The sequence below is a fragment of the Ammodytes marinus genome (genome assembly GCF_949987685.1).
Source record: "Ammodytes marinus genome assembly, chromosome: 11".
Taxonomy (NCBI): Eukaryota; Metazoa; Chordata; class Actinopteri; order Uranoscopiformes; family Ammodytidae; genus Ammodytes; species Ammodytes marinus.
Genome location: NC_137215.1, coordinates 17,320,205 through 17,343,799, shown reverse-complemented (window position 1 = coordinate 17,343,799; position 23,595 = coordinate 17,320,205). Strand labels below are relative to the sequence as shown.

Here is a 23,595-nt window from a genome sequence, read left to right as displayed (position 1 = left end):
CTATTTTAATCCATATAGGCCTACTATATTAAAGATGTGTAGCCCTACATAAAAGCTGTTTTGACAGTTGTTACTGTATCTATTTTTTGCAGGCTATTTCTAACAAACATGTGGATGATTCAATTCTAAAATATAAAATCTTAGAAAATGGGTCCTATGGCAGTAGGCTATTGCTTACAATTTCTGTAAGTTTGAGCCTGATTTGAACCTTTAATTTTTGAAAATAACTGGCAAATAAGATAATAGAACAAAACATGTCAGAAACAAAGCCCCTGGCACGAGATCAATATAATACACCGCCACAGAAAATTTTAATCAAGAAAAAGAAGCCGTCCATTGTGCGATATGGGAACGTATGGAAGACCATTAGGGCCACGGGAGAGAAGAAAATTACCTGAATAAAGTCAAAATGTCACGAGTTAGTAGGCCTGTCACGATAACAAATTTTGCTGGGCGATTAATTGCCTCAAAAATTATTGCAATAAGCGATAATATTGCCGTTTTAAGACCATTTTCAACTAGTATAATGATACTGGCATAATAATGCAAGCACACCCTTTCAAAGATCAATACCAGGGCACCAGACAAACTTGTTTTACTAGTTGCACTGGCGCCCCTAACTCAAAATGTTAAGGGGGACATTAAATGGACCTTGAATGCATCTATTCACATTTTCCCAATTTTAACTACAGTATATTAGGCCTACTGATAGTGTATAGGTGGAAATACATTTTGAAAGATTCAAACTTCTGGTATCAATAACCTAGTGAAAATGTTATTAAAACACAAACAATGCATCTTTTACTTTTTTCAGTGCCATTCCCTTTCCTATGCCAAATAGACGAGACGTAGAATCACAGCCTGAAATGGCATGGATAAAGAGGAGATTGTCACACACCTTGGGACCACGTAACTCCTTTGTCTACTTTATGCACCATACAGTGCTACTTGAAAGTATGTGAACCCCTTGAGCCTTTATGAATTTTATTTATTTTAACCATTATTTATTAATTTGTATCAATATTTCTTATATGAAATAACACATTTTTGTTTATCAATCCAACATTTTTCTTTTCCCGGAAATCAATTGTTAAAACAGATAAAAAAAATCATTTGCCAACTTTTGTATGTGCAAAAGTTTGTGAACCCTGAGCTGCATTGGTTAAATTGAGCAAGTAAACATAATCAGGTGGGCCAAATTGAGTGATGAAATGGACCAATGTAATGAGAGATCTTTAGGGAAGAAATTGGGCGGCACTAGATAAAACACAGATAAAACCAGGTCAGTTTAGGCACACCAAAGTGCCCCATACAGGTCAGACTTGCCAATGATGCAACAAGAGTACTAACAAGTCTGTGTCATCACCTTCTGAGACTGTGTCTTTTGTTCTGGCAGGGCAATGGCAGTTTGGACAATGAGCACATCTGCATCGCGCTTTGTATGGTTTGTGATACACCATTTTTTGTCTTACAAGTTTCTTTGAAAATGAATTTAATATGCAAATGAGCTATACACTAATCAAATATAGGCTACCCAAAATATCTCCGCATAGGCTTCATTTTTACCTTTACTCCTACCACATTAAAACTTTACACAATGAAAGTAAAACATTTGTATTAGAAGTTAACTTATAATGGTCAAGGCTTTCCAGAAGGGGTTGGTCGAACGTCAGAACAGGGGTCACATCATACTGCAGAGCTTGAGTTGCCACAAACCTCAATGTTGAGTAGGCCTATATGCAGGATTCATCATGTAGGTGAGTCAATCTAGGAAAAAAAAGGGCTTAACCCCAAAAAAATTGATACAAAAGGTTTTTCAATGGATTCCAGTAGTATTTGGTGTGCTGAATAACATACTAAAAGTCTACCAAAATCTACCCCCCAGAAAGCCCTCATTTTCAAGATGGCGGCCGAAAAGGCGGCAGGGAGCTTGAAATGGCTATATCTCAAATTGAAAAAATGTTGCAAAGGAATTTTCAACTGATTTTGGTACCTCTGGACATGCTTACAAACATACTAAAAATCTAGGAAAATACACCTTCCGGAAAGGCTTCATTTTCAAGATGGCGTCCAAAATGGTGGCCGGCCAAGCTTAAAATGGCTATATATCTCAATAGAAAAATATTATTCAAATGATTTTTCACTTGATTCTGGTACCTGCAAATATGCTTATGAACATACTTACAATCTAGGAAAATATACCTCCCAGAAAGGCTTCATTTTCATAATGGCGTCCAAAATGGCGGCCGGGAGCGTAGAATGACTATATCTCAAATGGAAAATGTTACAAAAGAATGTTTCAACTGATTCTGGTACCTCTATACATTAAGAAAGTGCGACAAATCTAGGTAAATATAACTGCTAGAAAGGCATCATTTTCAAAATGACTGCCTGTAAGCTTACATTGGTTAAATGGTTCAAATTGGTTACTATTCAAACTAGAAAGGTGGTGTTGGTGTTGAATAACATAAATGCCACACTTATTGTGGTCTTTATTCATCATCATCTTCGGGCTCCTCTGGAAGAAACTGGTTATGTGGATTTTCACATTCCTTAAGTTGACATGGTCCACAGACAGTAGTACAAGGTAGTCCATATTTTCTGCAAGAGCAGCGGAGTGTCTTGCAGGCAGTGGTACAGTTACAATGAATGACCTTCAAGAGACTGTCTGGAGCAACATTCGTTGTTGACATGAGTGGGACAAATCTATTGTCCTGCAGGCTCCACCCCCAGTTCAGGGCATCCATACCATCTTCTGTTCCCATCCAGACCATGACCTGGTAGTACGCTCTACGACAGTGAAATTTGGTCGCAGATTCAGTTGGTGGCAGACGTTCAGGCGTTACAGTTGATGAAGCTGAGACAACCTTCTTGCTGAAAATGTTATATTGCACTGCTGCAAGGGAATCTGTGACTTTCCACCAAAGAGGACAGGCATTACTTGGCACCCAAGGTCATCAATCACCTCTGTGGTCTGGTCTGGGACAATGAATGCATTGGCACAAGATTGAAGGACAGGATCCCCTTTTACAAGCTTCTGGAAAGCAGTCTTTTTGCCAACCCCGAAGATCCGAGAAGTTGTCACAGCCAGTGAGAGCATGGATGAACATCAACTGAGAACACACATCATGTCCAAGTACTTCTTTTAAATGGTTTACGGCATACACTTTAAAACTGCCATCAGCTTTTGACTTGTCTGATCTGAAATATACGCCCTTACTATCTCTCTCTGCATAGTGAAGTAGTAAGACAAGGAGATCTGTATCTTCTCCAATCAGCGTAGTGGTGTGAAGAAGAGATGATTCCACTGCGGCCCTTACGATGTCTACATCAGCATCTCCAATTGAATTGACCACAGTGCAACCCCTTTCTTTCAGTTCATCGCTTATCATTTGAATCAGCCTCTGTTTATTCAGATCTCTTGATAGGAACTCCTTTACCTGAGAACTCTGTCTCAGCAGTGAAGTTGACAATGGGATGAATATTGTTTCCTCTTCTTTGATGTGTGTTGTCTTTAATGGATGGCCCATCCCCATAGCCATCAAACACAATGGTTGTAACTGAGCCATAATGTTGGATGGTGAAGTCTGCATATGACTGCGCAATTTTACTATAGCTTTGTCCGTGCTTCCATGGTATTTGGTGAAGGAGTGAACCTCCATCAAGAACATAATGATCTGTTTCTGGTACAGAATCTAGGATTGCATCACTTGTATGATCACAGATTGCGTGCGCAAGTTGTGGTTTATCAGCCTTGCAGAAGATGTGTCCAGCTTCAAAGAGGGCAGGAGGGAAAGGACTGAGTTCGTAACGCATAACCTCCTCCAATGATAGCTCTCCAGTTTGGGAGACAATCAGGAAACGTTGAAAAAGAAGTGCAGAATCAATTGTTCGATCAGGAGCAACCTTGATAGACGATTTTTGTCCAAGGGTTATGGCTTCATCCTTTCTACTAAATGAGAATGTGAATGCAGGCTGTCCAATCATTTTGTGCATGATATTGCGTCCAACAGAGTCATAATCATGCACGTTCACTCCGTCCTCAGCAACAACACCTGTAACAACATTCCTTAAAGAAGAGTCTGGAGAGAAAGGTGACCATATAGCAAGTTTTGAAGTGATCTTCTCCAGGTCAGCAGCATCCCTTTTCATCCTTGCCTCTGTTGAGTCCTTGTGCTGTTCTGATGTTGTGTATGTCTGGTTTGTGAACTCCTGCCTGCATTGCGGTGTTGTACTCTGATGTTATGCACTTTGACATGGTCCAAAGGGCTCTCTGATTGTCAGTCATTCCACTTTCATGCGTCATACCACCGGTAGTCTTCAATGACCTCACCAATGTCGTCTCGATGACAAGATCTGAGCTGAAGCCTTCCACATCAACAACGTTAACGGGCAGGATATCCCCGGTTCATTTTAGCCGTAAAGCCACAGGGCTTTTCTGTGCGGCGGCTCACACTGGCGAGGTGTCACTGTGAATGACACCGTTACCCACCGTCATGGAGTTTCAACTGGCAACTCGCTATTTCGCTCACGCAAGGCTTTTGTGTTTCGATTTAACATCAGTCTTGGGCGAGTACTTTAACTTTATGCTGAATAAACCATTGCATTGCAATCGCTGAAAGCGAAAGTGTTTGGGCGGGGGCACAGAAGGGTGCGCTGCATTTACCACACAAGACACGGCGTGCGACACAATAATCAATTTATTACGATTATCTTGTTTTCATGATCGAGGGACGCCAAAATCGTAATCGAAATTGAATTTCAATTAATCGCCCAGCCCTCCCCTATTCCATCAGGCAGTCATTTTGAAAATGACGCCTTTCTAGCAGTTATATTTACCTAGATTTGTCGCACTTTCTTAATGTATAGAGGTACCAGAATCAGTTGAAACATTCTTTTGTAACATTTTCCATTTGAGATATAGTCATTCTACGCTCCCGGCCGCCATTTTGGACGCCATTATGAAAATGAAGCCTTTCTGGGAGGTATATTTTCCTAGATTGTTAGTATGTTCATAAGCATATTTGCAGGTACCAGAATCAAGTGAAAAATCATTTGAATAATATTTTTCTATTGAGATATATAGCCATTTTAAGCTTGGCCAGCCACCATTTTGGACGCCATCTTGAAAATGAAGCCTTTCCGGAAGGTGTATTTTCCTAGATTTTTAGTATGTTTGTAAGCATGTCCAGAGGTACCAAAATCAGTTGAAAATTCCTTTGCAACATTTTTTCAATTTGAGATATAGCCATTTCAAGCTCCCCGCCGCCATTTTGGCCGCCATCTTGGAAATGAGGGCTTTCTGGGGGGTAGATTTTGGTAGACTTTTAGTATGTTATTCAGCACACCAAATACTACTGGAATCCATTGAAAAACCTTTTGTATCAATTTTTTTGGGGTTAAGTCCTTTTTTTCCCTAGATTGACTCACCTAATGGGATCAAGATCAATCATTGGAAGTAATGTTAGTGAAGCTCTCCCAGGGTGTTCATCTGGAAGATGCAGGATCTGCATCATACCAGACCATGATGGCCTTTGAGAGTGAAGGATTAGAAGACTTCTCATTTCAGTAAAAATTGTGTTGTAGCTTATTATCTGCTTTATGACAATAGGAAAGATACAAGTGTTTATATTAATGTTTTACTTAAAGGTGCTGTTAGCGGAATGGTTCTTTTAGCTAACTTCCTGTCAGTTACTGCAGTTAGCAGTCCCCTCGTTCATCCCTACGTCACCACATTAATGCACTGCGGTCTCCAAGCAGCAAGTTATCTAGCATCATCTCAGTTCCATAAGTGTGATAAAACATGATAAAAACCATCAAAACAGACATTGGGAAGGATTTTTACCTGCTCCGCCATTGTAGGCGCATAAACATTCACCCATGTGTCGCTCTGGCAGTGAGACCATGAGACGGGTGCGGAGAGGTGTCGGTTTGTAGCGTTCTCTTGTGATTGGTTACAATTTCGGGATACTACAGTTTAATTGGTTATTACATGCAGAGCAGCTGACTAAGAGATTGGCTTTATGAAACGCGCACATCATGTAAGTGATTACTGTATGAATTAAGAGCGATTTAAAGGTGCAGTGTGTAATATGACATCATCAAGAAAGTTCTACAAAGTTCTAGAATGCAACACTCCCTGGGTAACCCCACCCCTTTAGAATAATAACAGAAGCTACAGTGGCCTTCAAGCCAAGGACAAGAACAATTCAAAATTTTAAACAATGCACCTGATGACATTCCAACTATGACACTTTCAAGATGGCGGCACTAGGCCTTGGTCCAAAATATGCAGAAATATGGACATATATGAGACCCTTTCTAAGGGAAAAAATAATAATTCAAAAAAAAATGTTCAGCTATTATGCACTAAATTAAATGCACTTATGGATATTATAATTACTTTCTACAAAATCTGATAGGAAATAAAACACAAAATTCTACACACTGCAGGTTTAACACTTATATTTATATAAATAAACCGCTTACTTCACCTTTAATAGTTGAGTTTATTCTTGACCTTGTATTTCGTCTTCATTCACTAAATTGTGATCCCACTTCATTCTCAAAGTGCATAATGAAATAAATAAAGTAATCCTCGCTCCTCCATTTTATTTATTTTCTGTGGCCCCAATACTGTTCCGTAGGGAAAGCTTGACTGTAAATCAAGCTTATCGCTTAACAGTAAATATGTAACAGTAAATAAAGATCTATGTTTTCACATCTAACTGAGAATTAGAGGAGTTTCCACACGCGTTGGTAAGACAAGCCTATCCACATCAATCATTGCCCTGTAGTTTAGATGGTAGCCGCCAAATTCTACAACTATAGTGTCAGATTCCAATTAACTTGCTCCATGAGTGCACACACACTCACTGTTTATTACTCATATTTTTAGTATCTTGGCCCGTTTTGTTAATTCTCTGATTTTTCTATAATCCAACTTGGAAGAATCAAACATTTTGCAATGGATAAATGACTGAGGGTGGAACTGCTCTTTACAGTGCATACAAAGTGGGTTTCAGCCTTGTAGTGAAAACAGAGATGGTAATTGGAGATGCAGTAAGGACTGTGGTCACAAGTTCAGCAACGGCATACTGCAATGTCATCTGTGCCATCTATAGCACACGTGTCGACACGCCAAAGCGTCAAGTCCCTACAACAGAAGACTATGCAATAAATCCACAGCCACAGAGCGAGCGGCTAAGATGCCATCTACATTATGATCTGGTTAATTACCCGTGATTGAAAGGTCTAATGTTGACTTTATCATATATTTATATACTGAATACATGTATATTTATATACTGAATACATGTATACAAACGATGGAAAAATAGCAAAACAGAAAAAGAAAAGTAGCAACAAAACATTTATTAAATATTTTCTGAAAACAAATACCTGCTACAAAACTTCTTAATATGATGTCTGATTCACATTGAGTCACACAGACACACAAAAGAAAATCCTGTCCTCAAAACTCAAGAAGACTTCTTTTTAGGGCCTCTTCGATTTCTGTAAAAAGTTAAAAGGCAGAACACAAGGCTCCAAGTTACAGTTTATAAAACCAACCAATAAAACACTGTCATAACTATGCTGAGAAAAACCTATATTAACCTATTCATAATTGTGAGATTGCCTTTTTCACATGTCATTTCATTGCTTTTAATACATTTCACAAACAACTTGAGTTTACCTTTATGTTGTCACTACAAATGTTACACTTTTTCAGTTTAGTTTATATATTCTTGCCTTCCACATTTGATACAACTGTTGTCCGACCCATTGCATCATTTTATTTTGTAACATGCAGCCCAACCTTGACAAGCACTCAATATGCCGTGTATTTATTTGTCTTTGTATCAAATGTAGTGTTTCTATGGCAAACTGAACTGTTGTTAGAAGAGTGTCCCTGCAGTGAAATGTAATAGCAGCATAACATCAGTATTACGCCCACAAAGTGAGATAACAGCTGAATTAGCTTAACGGACAAGAATGTAGAAGAGGGTGTAAATACTGAAATACATTTGTTGTTCGGAAGAAACACAGGGATTACACACTCATCCACATAGAAACTGACCGGCAGACTCGTTTGCCTCTTCTGCAGACATCGCATCATCCGATTCATCTGTAACAGAGCGCAAATTAAATAAAAAAGCTGTTATGTTAGAATCTGTATTAAGATACTTAGCTACCCAAACATTATTCTTTATAATATCCTCAGAATATAAAGAACGTACTATACGCTAAACTGAATTAACAATAACTGAGCGATTTATTTATTTTAAATGGAATGATAGAATGAGATATTACAGTTTAATGCAATATCATATGTTAGGAAAAAAACTAAGCACTAAAATGAAGGGACATTGTAGGTAAAAAATAAATAAGACTGCACTATAGGAAGGATTAATACTTAGAAATATGTCTCCAATTTCCAAGATAAAAGTCGTTTATGAGAAAAAAAACTCAGAAATTAAAGTGGTAATTTTTAATTTCCCTTTTACGAACAGTGGCTTTCGCACACAGTTGAGAATACATCTATTGTACACATTTTTAAAGAAAAATAAATGCTTCAAATTAACTTTGCTTGTCTATTTTTTAGTGGCAAGTTAACACAGTGGGTATATACTGTTGAGTGCCTACTTTCTTGTGCTTCACTCTCTTTGTTGGCCTCATCAGTGTTCAGGAACTGCAACAGTGTATCATCATCAATCTCTGAAATTACAAAATAAGAGCAGAATTAAATGCTGCGTGCATAGGTAACAAATGTCAACATATTTAAACTGCTTTACCATTGGTGTCTGGTTTTATCTCCACTGCATTGAGTAGTTTCACGGTTGTAGGTGCTGCTTTCATCCTGTCTTTCCGGCAGACCCTGGAGCTGAGGCAAGGTTCCAGCGTACAGTGTCTGGAATGAAAGTGTTTATGGAAACTCGGCACACCCGCAAAACTCTCTTGGCAGACTTTGCATTCTACGACAAAGGTCTTGTCTAGGTGCAAAGCTGGGTGTTTAGTGTGGACGTGGGTCTTCATCTGTGCGTAGGTAGCCACGGATACGTCGCAAGGACCGCACACATACTGACATTTTCCTTCGGCGGACAGATTCTTCATGCACAGTGTGTATGTGGCTTTCATGTCCCCGTTGCTCTTATCTGAGCTCATGCATGGGCACGGAAGCTGACTGGTGTCGTCGGTGTCGGCGTCCGGCTCAATGACCTCGACGTCAGCCACACAGTAGTAGTCCTTACTGTGAAGACTCTTGTAGTGCTCAGAGAACTCGCCCTCCGATTGGAACGGCATGCTGTCGCAGAGGCCGCAGAAGTGGGAGCTCTCCATCTGCCCGTCGTGCTCATTAATGCAGTGTCTGCGCACGGTGGACTCTTTGAAGAACTTCTGAGGGCAGTGTCCGCAGACGTACCTCTGAAAGCTGTGACTGCTGGCGTCGCTGCAGTGCTGGCGGACGGCCGCTTCAGAGTCAAAGGTGTCCTCGCACATCCTGCACATCCAGGTCTGCTCTGCTTTGGAAGAAGAAGACGCCTCGACTGCGTTATAACGAGCCGCAGACTTGGAGGAAGGACGTATAGCCAGGTCTCCATGGCTACTAGTGGACGGCTTGGCATCGCCGACCATCTCCTCGGGCACTTTCTGCTCCGTGTAGTAGGTGTGTCCGCTGTGGGCATCGGACACATGCGACAGGATATCTTGATACCGAGGCATTTCCACCTTGCACTTGCGGCAGTAGAAGAGGAAGTTGGAGAGGTGAGCTCCCCCGTGGAAGCGGCTCATATGCAGGCGGGTGATGGAGGACTCCCCCATGCGTTTGCTGCACACGCCGCACTGATGGAAAATCTGGTTGACTGCCAAGAGATGTTTGCTGGCGGTCGCCTCCTCGTAGAACTTTAGGCCGCATTCGCAGACCCAGGCCGTTACCAAGTTAGTGCCTCTGCTGCTGCCTTTCTCACTCGGGTTTCGTCTCTGCCGTTTGGCTGGAAATTCCTCAGGATCACTCCTCTTCTTGTTGCGTTTTTGAAAAGGTAGTTCAAGGCCAGCGGACTGTCTTTTCCCCCAGTCCTCTCCAGACCCCGTCTGTGTGTCCCGAATTTCTCTAAAGCGGCAGTGCTGAAGGACCGCTTTCTCCATGGTTCGGTTGACCTCCACATCATGTTGGGTGGACTCCTTGTGCCTCTCCATTTCAGCTCGGCTGAAGAAGATTTTACAGCAGAGGGAACACTGCCCTCGCACCTGCAGCTGTTCCATAACCTGCGCTACTGTTTTATCAGCCTTGGCCACGGCACAGCCCTCTCTGCAGTGCACACTTAAAAAGGAAAGATAGGAAAAAGGAAAGAGAAAATCAGTTGTGCACGTCATCTGAAAATAAAATGCACATATAAAGAATAAATCACAAGAAGCTTACTTAAAGTGAGCTTGAGCTGCCTGATGTGAGACCAGTACTTTGTGACACAAAGAACATCGAACATTGAAGGTTGAATCCTCGCACAAAGCGATGAGACGATTCTTCACATATTGTGGGATGGGAACTGGCAGTGCTTTTCCTCTGGTTGCTTTAACAAGAGAAAAGCAAAATGTAAACACAGTGTAACAAAAACATTTTTAAAAACTTCAAAAGGAATACCTAAAATTGCAGAGATGAAATAGAAAACTGTTACAAAATAATGTGTGTTAACTGCATTAACACTCCCCTTTGCTCATATATAAAGCAGATGTGGATATATGAGGTTTTAATGAAGATAAAACAAGGGTAATAAAAACCAAAAAACCAAACCTCACCATTCAAGGCGAGTGACTCCGTGAAGTGGTTTTTGGCTGACATGTGCTGAAGACACTCATCTCGCAGGTTAAAGAGGAGGTAGCAGGCGGGACAGGCAAAACAGACAATCCGCTGATAGTTCTGACTGATGCTGTGACCATCCGTAGTAGATAAGGACACCTGGGAATCAAAACATCAGAATTCAAAAAATGTATCTTCTCAAAACAATGATTATGTGGAACGATAGTTAACTACTACTACTTTTAAAACATTTCAAGGGCAGGAGTTTTTCCATGGCATTATTAAAAAAGTGCATAAACCTTAGACTCAAGGTGTTTCCTCCATCCTTCTTTGGTCTGAAAAGGTTGACCACAGGCAACACAGGCAAAGAGCTCCGATGGATTTCCCTTAAGACTGATGGTCGGGTCACAAGGGGAGTGATCAAACCTGAACAAGAAATTGTATTATGCAAATGTTGTCAGTTAAAGTACTGATGTTCAACGTTGTTGCCCCATACACTGAAATGAGCAGAAATGAAATCACCTTTTTAAGTGCCCGTCGAGGAGGGACGTGTGTTCATAAACCCGGCCACAGTTAATGACCGGACAGGTGAGTGTTGAACTCTTTCTGGGGAGAGAAGCAGGTGTGCGTCTTCTTCCAACACCACTACTGTACATACCAGGTTGAACACCTAAATAAACCCAAAAAGGAAGGAAAGGAAGTCATTCAACTTCTCCACCATATAGTAGCACTGTGTCACAAACAACATTACATTTTAAATCATGAAATCCTTGCAAAAGAACAAAAATAAATAATGCCTTTACAATTGTTCTATTGGCTTCAATCAAGTCAGATACTGAAAATATTTTTCAAGCAACAATGTCAGTGATTACGTAATAGATTTCTGATCCAGTTAGAAGATGTACCTGGCATCTTTAACCACATGTCGACACAGCGCTTGGCTTCCTGATTAGTCCCATTTGCAGAATTGAACGCCAGCTCCCGCTGTCCATGAGCCCTTTGTGAGACTTGCTTCTCCTGGAAAAGAAAACAGAGAAATGAATCATAACCGATCATATTCTTCCATCTGTTTTCATACTTTTACACCTCATGTTACAGACAGAGCTCAGTTGAAACAGACAGTTACTTCTGAGTGACAAAAAGTAGAATTTTGCAAATAATGAATGAGTGAATATGCTGCTGTTGTTCTGTAGTGCTGTAGGTTGCTAGCCTGGCTATCGTTCGATCTTATTTAAGATCGAACATGGGTCTGGAAACAGCGTTGTCATTTCCGAGTTTGAAGAGGCGGGACCAACGGACATAGATCAAAATGCTAAGTACGCAATTGGATAGACCTTCAACCAATCAGACACCTTGGAGCCAGAATATTTTGGAGGAAGTAAACTGTGCCAAACAGGGGTCGGGGCAAGACTAGTCTGCAGAGAGAAATCAAATCGCCAGCAGACTCAGCTGGATTCACCCAGGCTAGTAGGTTGCCACAGTTTATTGTTTTGTACCCATTTTGCCCACTAGGTGGCACTGTCGCTGCTCCAACTGGCCTCACTTGACTCCATACATACACAAACACAACACATTTCTGTTTAGCATTAGTTACATCTACTCTTTGGATGAAATAAGTACAAACAACAGCTGGTTATAAAGTTGTTAATGAGGTATTTACAGGTGCGACTTTCCTTTCCTCTTCAAGCACATGTTTTGCAGAGTAGGTAGGTACGGTAATAAATAAAATTATGTATAAATAATATTTCACTTCTCTTTTTATTTATTTAGCAGTTGTAAGTTGATACATTAAATGTAGGGATGAAAACATCATTAGAATACATCTCAGTACTGATTCCATAAAAAATAAAAGTAGGAACTATTGATTACAATTATACTTTTTTGTGTAAAAAAAGTGCCTCTTAGTATAAGCACAAGCACATTTTATTTTAAATGCAAGATGAGGAAAACAACTGAAGACAATGGTCTGATAATGATCAATAAAACCTTACCTTGAACGCTCTGCATTTATCGGCCCTCTCCTTTTTCTCTAGAGCCACCTGCTGTGCCAGTCTGTCCAGTGTAGATGTAACCCGTGCTTTCTGGCAGGTGATTTCATCTGGAAGCTACAGGGAAATACATTTAAAAGAAAAAGGCAAAACAATATCAAAAACTCTGGACGGCTCTTCTAACACTATCTCATAGAAAAACAAAAAGGTGTTCTACTCAGCCACTCACAGTGCCTGCAAACGATGAACATCCCTCATCCTCACTACTATCACTCAGTAGATCAATACAGTCCAACACAGGTCTGCCCTCCTGAAGCAAGTACACAAAGACACCGTGTAGTTTAAGGTTAAAAACACCCCTACATTTATAAAGACTCAGAGAGGTCTACGATGAGTTATGTAAATAACTAACATTAACATGTTAATTTTAACATGGACCATGAAAACAGTGGTGATCTACACAGTATGTTTGAATCATTGCTACGGACAATACCAGGAGCAGCAGCTTATAGCCTATTGGTTAGTGAGTCAGGTCAAATTTGATGTATTTATAAAAAAGGGTCAACTGGAAATGTAGTCTCATTATCATTCTAGAATAGATCCAAGTTGTTATTGCTAAACTAGTCCAGTCACTGTCAACGGAGAGAAAGTTAGCAACTGTAAATTATTATATTGTGCTTTGAACCTATTGACTTTAGTGTACACGTGACTTACTGACACAAACTCCACTTCTTCCACCTCATCTTCGTCTGCTTGAGTTGGGGAAGACATTTATCTGTTGAAAAACAAACCAACTTTAGAAGCCCCAGCTTTTTGGACATGCATGTAATGGGACGACGAGAGGTGTCAACAGCAGCAGCAGTACTGTACACCTCCGACAGTTACTCTGACGTCAGTCAAAATTAGGGCACACGATATGTCATTCGGTTCGTTATACTAATAGTTGCAAGATATTTTGACACAGTTTGAGAATACAACGTATGACTACCCGAGTAATAGGTCACATTACAGACGTGCGTTACCAATCGTAAGGAAAGGTCGAATATTAAAATGTTTGGAGTTAGTATATTTAGCAACCGTTCAGCACACCATAGGCCTACGCGTCAATGGGCTTAATTGCGTAAAGTAAAAGAAGCACGACTTACTTCAGTGTAATGATAGCCAGTTCCATTAAACACAATACCAATAACATGAGGCAAAATTCCTATTCCTCGCCTGTCCACCCGTTTCTGTTTGTGCTGCCGCTGATGGGTGAAAGCTAAATTACGAATGTCCTATCGCTGTAAATCACGGTGTTGTTGCAATACAGCCCTCGGCCACCATTGGCAGCATTGAGCGCAATGAGCTGCTAACCAGCTCGCAAACCTTCCTACAGCGAAGAAGAAGTTACGCGCCACAGTAAAATACAAACATAGCTGCACTCCATCGCTGCAACTTTGAACACATTTTACATTCACATTAAGTGTCCTAATCTGTCGCTGATAAATTAACCTGCCTTCTGACTGGTGTGTGTAATCTAACACCTTCTGTTCTGCAACTCTATTAGTAGAGACATCTCCAAATAAGTGCTTCACTATGCGGACTCTGGGTAAGCTAACGTTAGCTTGTTGACGTCTGCAGTTGCAGCGGCATTACCACACGTAACTAATGTAAAATAAATACGGTAAAGTTTTACTTGGGGTGGTGTTAATCGAATACGGTTAAAGTAACGGAGAAATGAAGCTGAGCCTCACATTACCTGCTGTTCACTTAGTTGACGCCTCAGTTGCCAGCTTCAACTTCACAAATCAATGCAAAAAAAACGCTTGTCCTGTCTGCTACGTCACGTGCAGCTTGGGCGCTCCTTTTCAGCGAGGATTGTACCGCAAGGGCGGGGTTACTGTTTGTTAATGCAAAACCACCTTGAAAACAAAGTCCGCCCGTGTGTTCTTATTTTTCAGCCGAAGTGTGAAGACGACGCCAACTCACTGTGTTAATAGTTTAGTTTTATTCCGCTTGGATGAAGAAGTGAAGTGAGTTGATGAAACCACCATTCAATTGCACAAATGTTCAGACATTGTAGAATGGGCTTAGCCATTATATAAAAAAAGATTGGTTCCATGTGGAAAGCATGAGATAAAAATGTAACAAAAAGTGCATAGCCTAGTCCTAGATATAGGCTACTCAACATGAATTGGCGATACAGATCTGTTGTTCATGTCTCATATGAAATTATTCAAATGTGAAAGTGATCACATCATTATATTCAGTATAGACTCCTGTCTAAGTTCCATGCTACAAACATGTGCACAAATGTTTTATTTATGATTGTACATAAATTAATTGTAGATATGACTTGACATGCCAATGTATTGTATGGCATTTACTTCAAACACACATTTAACACACTGAACACATACTGTTTGTACCACTTATTGTTTAAGTACGCATGGTGACCAAACTATATTATTGCTTGTTTTCAATGCAAATATAGTTTATTAAATTAAATTAAATTAAATTCATAATGCTACACAATTCCATACCATACAAATAATCATAAACATTCCAATAAGTTATAAGGTAATATGTAGTAAGTATAGCCTATATTGAGAAACATTTCAATAATTGACAATGCAATGTATCATAACATCTTAAGATATGGATGTTTGATGTTATAGGGAACACATGTTAACATTCACATATCAGTGTTTGTGCTTTTTGTTTTGGTGTAGAATGGCCCCTTTTAAAAATTGCAAATAAAACTTTTTTTCCTCCCCTCACTTTGTGTGCTTGAGTCTTTCATTTGAGTGAAGAAAAACACTCAAAATGAGGTTCAGTTCGTCCAAGGATTACATAACCACATAGTGGATTATGATTTGAGTTGGATTCTCTTTCTTGCTCTCATCCTCAAACTGTATAGCACCTGCCTCGTTTCAGGGCCTGTCAGTACAACAGGGCTAATGTCACAGTCACAATTTCACTACCGAACTTCAGAAACAGACAAACAAGTCGTTTTTAGTCTTAATACTATTGTCATTAGTGTTACAGCGTTACCCTGCTGGGCAGCCGTCTCTGCAGCAGATAACTGCGATGCTCAGATGAATCTGCTGACTCTCCCTGCCCCTGTAAGAAATAAATAAATAAAACATGCGTCTCTGCTGAGTCATGCATTGTAAGCCCACCTCACAATAACGACATCAATAGTATGGGCTGACTACTGTGAACCTAGACGCTATACGGTTTCCTCCGCCGTGCTCAAACGCATATGTCACTTCAACGCGTCTTTATTCTCATCCTGAGCTTTCTGCGACATAAGCGGCGGAGGGAAGAGGCTGCGGGATCTGTCCTACTTCTCGCCCTATCATGATTGCTGCGGCGTTTTTGGTCCTGTTGCGGCCGTACAGCATCCAGTGCGTGCTGCTACTACTGCTGCTTCTGCTGGGGACCATAGCGACAATCCTGTTCCTCTGCTGCTGGCACCGCAGGCTTCGCAATGGAAAAAATCCAATGAAATCAGTGCTCTCCGGACGCACCAAGAGCCGCGGTGAGTAGCACAGGCCAGCCGCATCTCTCCATCCGGATGACAGCTCATGTCTGCCCAATGCATGTTACCTATAGGCCTAAATGTTAATAATATAAATACAATTTTATAATATGTTGTGGCAAGCATCAAAGTCAGTGGCCTTCGGATTTCTGCAGTAGGATATATCGTTCACATGTTGGGGCAACATATGATATTAGTTTTTGGCCTGGGAATATTTTAAATATACTAATTTAATTGATTTGTAATGTGTCACTTTGTGATGGTTGTTGGACCACAATGGCTTAAACTAACAGCTGTTATTTGTCCTAGTTGGCCTCCGAACACATCATTTTCGATCAGAGGTATGGATTAACTTTTTTCATTATGGGTTCCTCTGTAATGTCTGCTAATGTCTAAGAAATCAGGAGCTAACATGCACAATGTTATGCTTCATTCAATGTGGGATATGCTTCTCCCAAAAGCCTGTTTCTTTGGACTTTTACAGAACTGCATGACTATTTTAAGGACCATGGTGTGCGCAGTGCGCATGTGTCGTCAATAAATAATGTAGACTAGATGATTTTGCAGTTTCATTCTTTCAGGATCATCGAAACTATTTCCGGTATATTGTCTGATTCACGTAGATTAAAACCTGGGTGTGAGTAAGCCGATAGAAACCATAGATAGAAACCCACTCTATTTTATGATACATCATGCCATCATGTTTGTTGCCTAAATGCGTCAAGTTGAGCTTTGGTCAATCTGTTTCCGTTTTACGCACCTTGCTTTCAAAATAAAACCGTATTTTTAAACTAGGCTATCTGTTTGGAAAAACCACTACCATGGGAAAAGCAGTCCTAATTCAAGTGTTAGCGATTGATATTCCTGCTAAAGCTAAAAAATAAAAAGTTATTTGTGAAAAAAGTAGGCCTTCATCTCAGTATAATTTAGTTAACGAATTAATTATTGCCATATGGCAGTATCTGTTCAATTATAAAGATAAGATCAGATTTGATACACTGTAATATTGTTTGTTTGTGATGCTCTGTGGCTTTGAAGTTCCAAAAGCAGAAGCTTCAAAAGCTTGCCTTCCTTTGCAGGTTATGTTATTGAACCACAGTAGGACACTGAATCCCTATTGACTCAGTAGTGAAGCTGGTGGGGATTCAGTATCATGTTCAAGGACACAGCAGTACAGTTGCTGAGCTTTATTGTTGAACAGTCTGTCTGATCATGACCTTACAAAAATATCAAGTCTAAAAATAAGCAACTCTTTGAGAAAAAAACCTGAAAGAGTTTAAAGAACAAGGTGATGTTACATTAAAGAGTTTGCTTTTCCTTCTCCTGTGTTGCTGTATGATATGTTTTGTAACACTTCTGATTCTGATATCTAGGTCAAATATCACATACCATTGCCTCCCTAGCTCAGTAAATCTGAATCTCATCACCAATACTATTATTCCTATGATGATGAGAAATATAAATGTAGCTTGCCAAGTCTGCTTAAAGCATATTCTGTTGCCTAATTGACAGTTGTTCATGTTTGCCAGGGCTTCAGGCACAGTCCACGTCACGCAAGGAGGAGCATACATGCTCGACTGACAGAGGAAAAGCCCAATCTGGTGGAGATTCCTGAGAGCGAACCAGATTCATCCTCAACCCTGAGAAAACGCAAAGTGAAGAAGAGAGTGATGCCAGAATTTTACCAGTCCGTACAAGTGACGCCCACACGCAAACCTGTAGGTATACCCCCTCTACAGGTGTAGCCATGATTAAATACTGATGCTGTTTTTTTTCTTGCTTCCCTCTCTACAGGGTCACTAGTGTGCCTGTGGAACTAGTAAAGTGGTTCAGTTACACAGGAAAGTGTTTGTCTACACGGTGTAAACCCTGCTCTTGAAGGATATCCATTTTCGTCCGTTATATTGATTGTTACCTTGAATCCTGATGTGTTTTGTTTAATTATTGATCACATGAAGCCAAAACGCCTTTACCCTGCAATTATAGTCAATCTCCACAAACATATGAAATATTAATCTCTAATACCTCTTTTCCACTAACGCCAATCTGGTTCTAGTTCTGGGATGGTGCTAGTGCAGGTTCACAGATCAGGTTCACAGTGTAATTTAGGAATCTCAAAATAACTGATTTACTTTCCACAGGCTAGACTAATAGCTTGTTTTATTACATCCCTATATAAGTATGCATCTCCAGGCCCACTGCTAATGCTAACTGCAAGCACAACAACAACAACGGGGGACTACATTACATTTTTGCAAGTGTTGCTACTGGGTTTGCTTTGCGAGCCTACGGTGACATCCAAACCTTTTTTTATTTTACATGATTAATCCTGTTACAATTCTTAATTTTGCCTCAGTTTGGAGTCATATCTGGCATGCTGGTATGTATCCTCCTATGAAGGGCTCCTGCCTGTAAACATTGTTAGGCCTTCAGCTTTTCATTACTATATCACAACAGGGTGCTCTCTGACTATCATTGACTTAATCAATTCCAGATAGTGCAGTTAAAACATCCACTGAGGAGCGAGACAGACCTGACACATATTGATCCATCGCTTCCTGGAAGGGCACACACATGTTCAGGAACACAGAGCTGAAAGAGCACAGGCTTTCAGCTCCAGACCATTATGGGAACATAAAACATCCATATTGGACCCCTTTGGATTTATTTGTATTTTTATGCAATGCTGATCTAATCTGAGAAAGGGATTCTTATCCCACATAAAGTCTGTTAGTGTATTTCAAAGTGTCTGATTTCGAATGTAATTTATTTTACCCAGAATATTAACTGTCCTTCACAACTTGTACTGTGTCTACGTCAAAGAGACTGAGCTGTTTCCGCTTTATAAAATATTAATTTACAAAACCTGACATGCAATGATCTTTGCACTGACTGTGTGTTCAACTGAACATATTGATCTGTGTGATGCTAATGCAACTTCCTGCTTCCATTAGTTTTGTTGCCATTCTGTTGAAACAAAAGTTTTTTTTTTTTCCTATTTCCATTATCAGCAAACCTGATCTGAACCAGCTCTGACAAGGGAGCTTTGTCAATATGTTACAGTTGCTTCTGATTCCTCTAAATCAAATATTTTTTTGCCATGGGTAAAACCAAATGCACTTAATGTTTCAAATTGTATTGACTAATTTAAGTTGCTTTATTGGTCAATGGCTACATTGAAATTTGTTGTTGTGCAGGTGCATTGCTTAACCTTGGTAAGCCATTGATTGAACCCTGTGTTTTCAGATGTTGTTATTCTGATAATACAAAGGGCAGACAACAAGTTTCACATACCCCTTGAACCACCACCAGAAAAGCCCTTTGTTGATTTATGGAACCGAGAGACCCAAGATGTGCTGTAAGTGAGCAGACTTTAATGTGTAATAGTGCAGACATGTGTGCAGGTCTAAATCAGGCCACCATGAATCATTCACCCCTGTATTTGTATGTGCTGTAGCCTATATACTCCAGTATTGCTGCCTTGTCTCGCTTAAACCATATTTTTGTGTGTTTTTAGTTGATAATCTATTTTAACGACCCTGACCAGTTTGAGGGAACTTTTGACTTATTCACATATTCTATTCACAGCAGACCTAGAGACCTTGTCAGTGGGCAAAACTTACAACGGATACACTGTAGCCATTGTCCACTGCTCCTTTTTTTGTGCAGTCATATAGGTGATGGTGATGTCTGTATGTCCATTTATGAACAACACCACATTCCTGGAAGAGGATAAGCCTTGTATTATGTGATGGAGGAGGGCCTCTAATCTTACTGTACTATTTTGCCCCTGTACAGTTTGGTCCTTATGTAAATAGAAAGTTTAAAAAACTGACTCTGGACAACATAGGTTATACTTAATAATTATTCCATTATAGTGAGCATTTTTCTCGAATCATGAATAAGCAGACAGATTAGAGATTGCTAATCTATGATGCCTTTTTTTAGCGGTCAGGTTTATACTGATGAAAAGGATAACTCTTTCTACTACTGCTTCTTAAAGAATTAAAAAAAATGATTTTCTTTACCTCCCCTGAAACACAACCAGAAGCTTTTCCAGTTTATCTTCTTTATTTACATTACATGATCGCTCCAAGTTTATCCTTGAACTACATCAAGTCAAACTGGACTGCAGACGTATTTGCTCACAAATGGACTCTTCCGGATCACAACAATCTGCCCCCCCCCTGTCTGAATCTTTAGCATTGAGCAAGCGAAGCGTCATCATACAGGCATTTCCGAGCCCTGCCCCTCTGCCTCTTCATCAGGAGAGATGTGTTTGCCTCTATTTGTTCTGTTACTCACCATCAGGTGTGTCAGGGTGCAGCAGGGAATTGCAACAGAGAGAGAGAGAGAGAGAGAGAGAGAGAGAGAGAGAGAGAGAGAGAGAGAGAGAGAGAGAGAGAGAGAGAGAGAGAGAGAGAGAGAGAGAGAGAGAGAGAGAGAGAGAGAGAGAGAGAGAGAGAGAGAGAGAGAGAGAGAGAGAGAGAGAGAGAGAGAGAGAGAGAGAGAGAGAGAGAGAGAGAGAGAGAGAGAGAGAGAGAGTGTTTCAATAATCATATCCTCAATGAGCTATTGTGTGTTATATGCAGTTCTAACTAGATTTGGACAATGTCTGCAATGCCTTCACGACAGCTTAACAACACATCAGAGATAATAATAATGCTATGATTAAGGTATTATCGTAGGAATTATTTTTCTTGTTAAATGGGATTAACCGGGTAACAATGTAACCCATGGATCAATCCTTTTTTTTTGCAACCCTGATCCTCTCCATCCTCTCAGGTATAGACTCATTAGCTCAGCATACAGCCTATGAATGTTGTTCCTTCACCCTTTCCATTTGTGAAAAACAAAACAAAAAACAAAACCTAACCCCATCTGCACTTAAGGCAGTTATGTAATTGTGTCCAAAGTCTCTGTGGATCCAACATGCATCTGTTGTGAAATCCTTTCCGTGAGAGACTGTGTGTGAGCCCAGGCTTGTCCTCTTATCACCCCTGCTTTTTTCTTTCTTTTTTTTGGGGATGTATTCGTAGCCAGCCACCGAGCACATTAGAGCAGGGATGGCGCTCTAACGCTGCCGCCGCCGTCACTGTCGGTGCTGTTGTTGGCTACCGGGTGTGACGCGGAGACGCACACAGTCTGCTCTCTCCCATCACGGTCCAGCTCTCTGCCTCGACATCATACACACAGACACACAGCGTATAGTCCTCTGGAGATCTGACATCACCTCGCATCCTTAATGCTCGGATAAGGGGACGAACTGGTGGCCTGGAGCATCCCTCCAAAGGGCGTGGCACCAATTGATATTGACGCACGCGATGTGTGACTAAAGGGTGGAAAGCTAATAAAGAAAATAGGATTTTTCTCTCTCGCTTTCTTCCAGCTGACAGGTCTCCATGTATACAGTGGTAAGTCTTATTTTTGACCTGGCGGGGGAGCCAGATGCTATTGATTTCTCATTGCCTTTTTATTTGGCTCAATCTTCTTTATTGTTATGGATGATTGCGAGCTGGTGGCTCGTGTCACGGACGCACATCACGGACTTTGACCTGCGTTGGTGTGAAATAATATGATTTGTGCGTGTTACTCTCTTACTGTGTAGAATCAAGACGTAGCATTGTTCTTTTTCTATTTTTTTTCTTTACCCCCGTTTTCTTTTGTCTCGCAGAGCTCCAGTTCGGGGAACCCTTCCCTTCACGGCTCCATGTCTTCTTCGGCGGACTTCTCAGACGAGGATGATTATAGCTATAAGTCCGGCTCGGCATCACCTGCACCCGGGGACACGTTACCCTGGAACCTGCCCAGACACGAGCGGTCCAAGAGGAAAATACAGGGAGGGTCCGTGCTGGATCCGGCTGAGAGAGCGGTGCTCAGGATCGCAGGTAAGGGGGGCTGTCTCCTTGATGTCCAGCTAGCTATCAGACTATAATGAGATAAACAATGATTCAATCAATAGGCCTTTAGGGTGCACAATGGGAGATGTGTTTTTTTTGTGTCCTCTGTTTGATTAGGGTGCTGTAGCCTAGTGACTTGCAGGTGTGGCACATGTGATGGTATTTTGGTCCCTTTCTGGATAGGACTAAAAATATGTTATTGATGCAATTTAAACAGCAGCTATAGGCTATCTGAGCCACTCTGTTATGTTTCATCCAATCGATGTAGCATAAGCTATCAGTTAATCTTTTTTAGATAGCCTAGGTTTATTATTATAAGGAGGATAGATATATTGTGCAAATTATGATCATAAAAATACGATTGTTAGATTAAGACGTAGAGGAAACAATCTTCCAGTATTGACTCTTGTGTGATTCAATCACTTGATTAAGATGTGGGGCTAAAGTTTTAAAGCACTTGTAGCACCTTTATAGTGATACTTTGACACTGTTTGACGTTGTAAAATCCCTGTCAGAAATGCAAATGTAGCACATCTCAATAGAGAGAAGGATTATCGTGGGTGAAGTTTGCACCTTACCGTGTGAACATATTTGTGACAGTAGTGGCAGCTGACAGGCCATGGGCAGCAATACAATCACACAGACACACACCCACACGCACGCATAAACGCACATTCGCACGCGCACGTGACCCCACACACACACACACACACACACACACACACACACACACACACACACACACACACACACACACACACACACACACACACACACACACTAACTAGGATACGGTAATAACGAATGAAAATTGGAAAAAGTAGCCTAGTTCAAGTCTTCTGCAGGTGGGCAACAATGGGGGGGGGGAAAAGCAAGTGTCCCTGTCACGAGAAGGCACCATAGATAGTAGCCTATATAGGCACAGATGCCTGGGAAACGCGATTATCATTGCACGCTGTAAAACATTTACGAATTATTCAGCCTGTCTTACACATCCTTAATTTTAAATTGATTTGTCACACATCGGGTTGGATTCGTGGATATATAGCCTCTTTGGTTGGTTTCTTGATTTTTCTCTAATTGTAATACATACAGTCATTACTCAATTTCCGATCAATGGACCTGTTAATATAGCGACAGACATTTCTTGCAGCGCGTCCAGTCCTGCAGCCCTTCCTATCAATAGCGCCCTCCGGAGAGGAAGTGTCGCCTATTGGACGGGCCGCAGACAAGGGAGGGATGTAGGGCGTTTCCTTTAGAGCAACAACAGCGCCGATCACTCTTGAGTTCATGGCACACACACACACACACACACATGCACTCACGCACACAGTCACACACCCACACACACACACAGACATACACACATGCGCGCTGTGTCAACTGTCCCCC

At 40.8% G+C, this 23,595-nt stretch overlaps 1 protein-coding gene across 3 annotated transcripts; it reads right to left on the bottom strand.

Moving 5' to 3' along the window:
• Positions 1–7,401: 7,401 nt before the first annotated feature.
• On the bottom strand, positions 7,402–14,559 carry znf451 (zinc finger protein 451). 3 transcript variants are annotated; one of them, XM_080036540.1, is made up of 13 exons: positions 14,519–14,559; positions 13,495–13,555; positions 13,010–13,090; positions 12,784–12,897; positions 11,698–11,809; positions 11,315–11,462; positions 11,092–11,218; positions 10,792–10,951; positions 10,418–10,565; positions 8,796–10,318; positions 8,647–8,718; positions 8,081–8,128; positions 7,402–7,515 (listed from the first exon to the last, which is right to left on the bottom strand). In XM_080036540.1, the coding sequence occupies exons 2-13, from the start codon at positions 13,549–13,551 to the stop codon at positions 7,475–7,477; spliced, it is 2,631 nt and encodes an 876-aa protein (XP_079892666.1). In that variant the 5' UTR covers positions 13,552–13,555; positions 14,519–14,559; the 3' UTR covers positions 7,402–7,474. The 3 variants fall into 3 exon arrangements, with proteins under 3 accessions (XP_079892666.1, XP_079892665.1, XP_079892667.1); XM_080036539.1 differs by lacking the exon at positions 14,519–14,559 and adding an exon at positions 13,926–14,034; XM_080036541.1 differs by lacking the exon at positions 13,010–13,090 and having other exon boundaries at positions 14,519–14,555.
• Between the last annotated feature and the right edge of the window lie 9,036 nt (positions 14,560–23,595).

Bases quoted from the DNA above. Each gene is read 5' to 3' on its own strand.
- znf451 (XM_080036540.1), bottom strand. From the start codon at position 13,551: ATGTCTTCCCCAACTCAAGCAGACGAAGATGAGGTGGAAGAAGTGGAG. The intron at 12,898-13,009 runs GTGAGTGGCTGA...ATTTCCCTGTAG, and splicing joins GTTCATCGTTTGCAGGCACT to CTTCCAGATGAAATCACCTG. The intron at 7,516-8,080 runs GTCAGTTTCTAT...AACTTTTTACAG, and splicing joins AGAGGCAAACGAGTCTGCCG to AAATCGAAGAGGCCCTAAAA.